At 65.4% G+C, this 673-nt stretch overlaps 1 protein-coding gene across 1 annotated transcript in view; it reads right to left on the reverse strand.

The window, feature by feature from the left end:
* Positions 1-27: 27 nt before the first annotated feature.
* SEZ6 (seizure related 6 homolog) overlaps positions 28-673 on the reverse strand; it is a 10,709-nt gene continuing 10,063 nt past the window's right edge. The window contains 1 exon segment of the mRNA XM_035900563.1: positions 28-44. Coding sequence (XP_035756456.1) covers positions 28-44 — 17 coding nt within the window.

Consider the following 673-nt stretch of genomic DNA (forward strand, 5'->3'; position numbering starts at 1 on the left):
CACGCTGCCCACGCCTAGATGGACACCTCATACTCCCTCGTCTCCTGCAAAGAAAACAGACTGCGAGGGGTTGGACACTCGGCGCTGCGACGGGGTGCCCGGGACAGGGATGGGGCATCTCCCACCCCATAGGACCCCAGGACCACATCCCAGCCGGCGGACGGTCCCAGGGGTGCACATCCCATCCTGTGCATGGTCCCAGGGGTGCACATCCCGTCCCATGCATGGTCCCAGGGGTGCACATCCCATCCTGTGCATGGTCCCAGGGGTGCACATCCCATCCCGTGCATGGTCTCTGGGTGCACATCCCATCCCGTGCATGGTCCCTGGGTGCACAACCCATCCTGTGCATGGTCTCTGGATGTATATCCCATCCCGTGCATGGTCCCAGGGGTGCACATCCCATCCTGTGCATGGTCCCTGGAGCACGTGGCCCCATCCCACCCCCCACACAGCCCCTGGCACACGTGGCCCGTGTACTACTGGGTCTCTTGGGTGCCCAGCCCCAGCCGGGGGGGGCATGGGGGCCAGTACTTACTCCTGTCTCATAGGTGGGGTTGTCAAAAGCCGACTCCACGGTGATGTGGTCGTAGGGGTGGGAGCCGGCAAGGGGCAGCTGCAGAGCTGGCTTCCCCTGGAGCCTGCGGGGAGAGGGCAGCTGGGGCGGCCGCAG

Source organism: Egretta garzetta, unplaced genomic scaffold, assembly GCF_000687185.1.
Source record: "Egretta garzetta isolate BGI_Z169 unplaced genomic scaffold, ASM68718v1 scaffold108, whole genome shotgun sequence".
Taxonomy (NCBI): domain Eukaryota; kingdom Metazoa; phylum Chordata; class Aves; order Pelecaniformes; family Ardeidae; genus Egretta; species Egretta garzetta.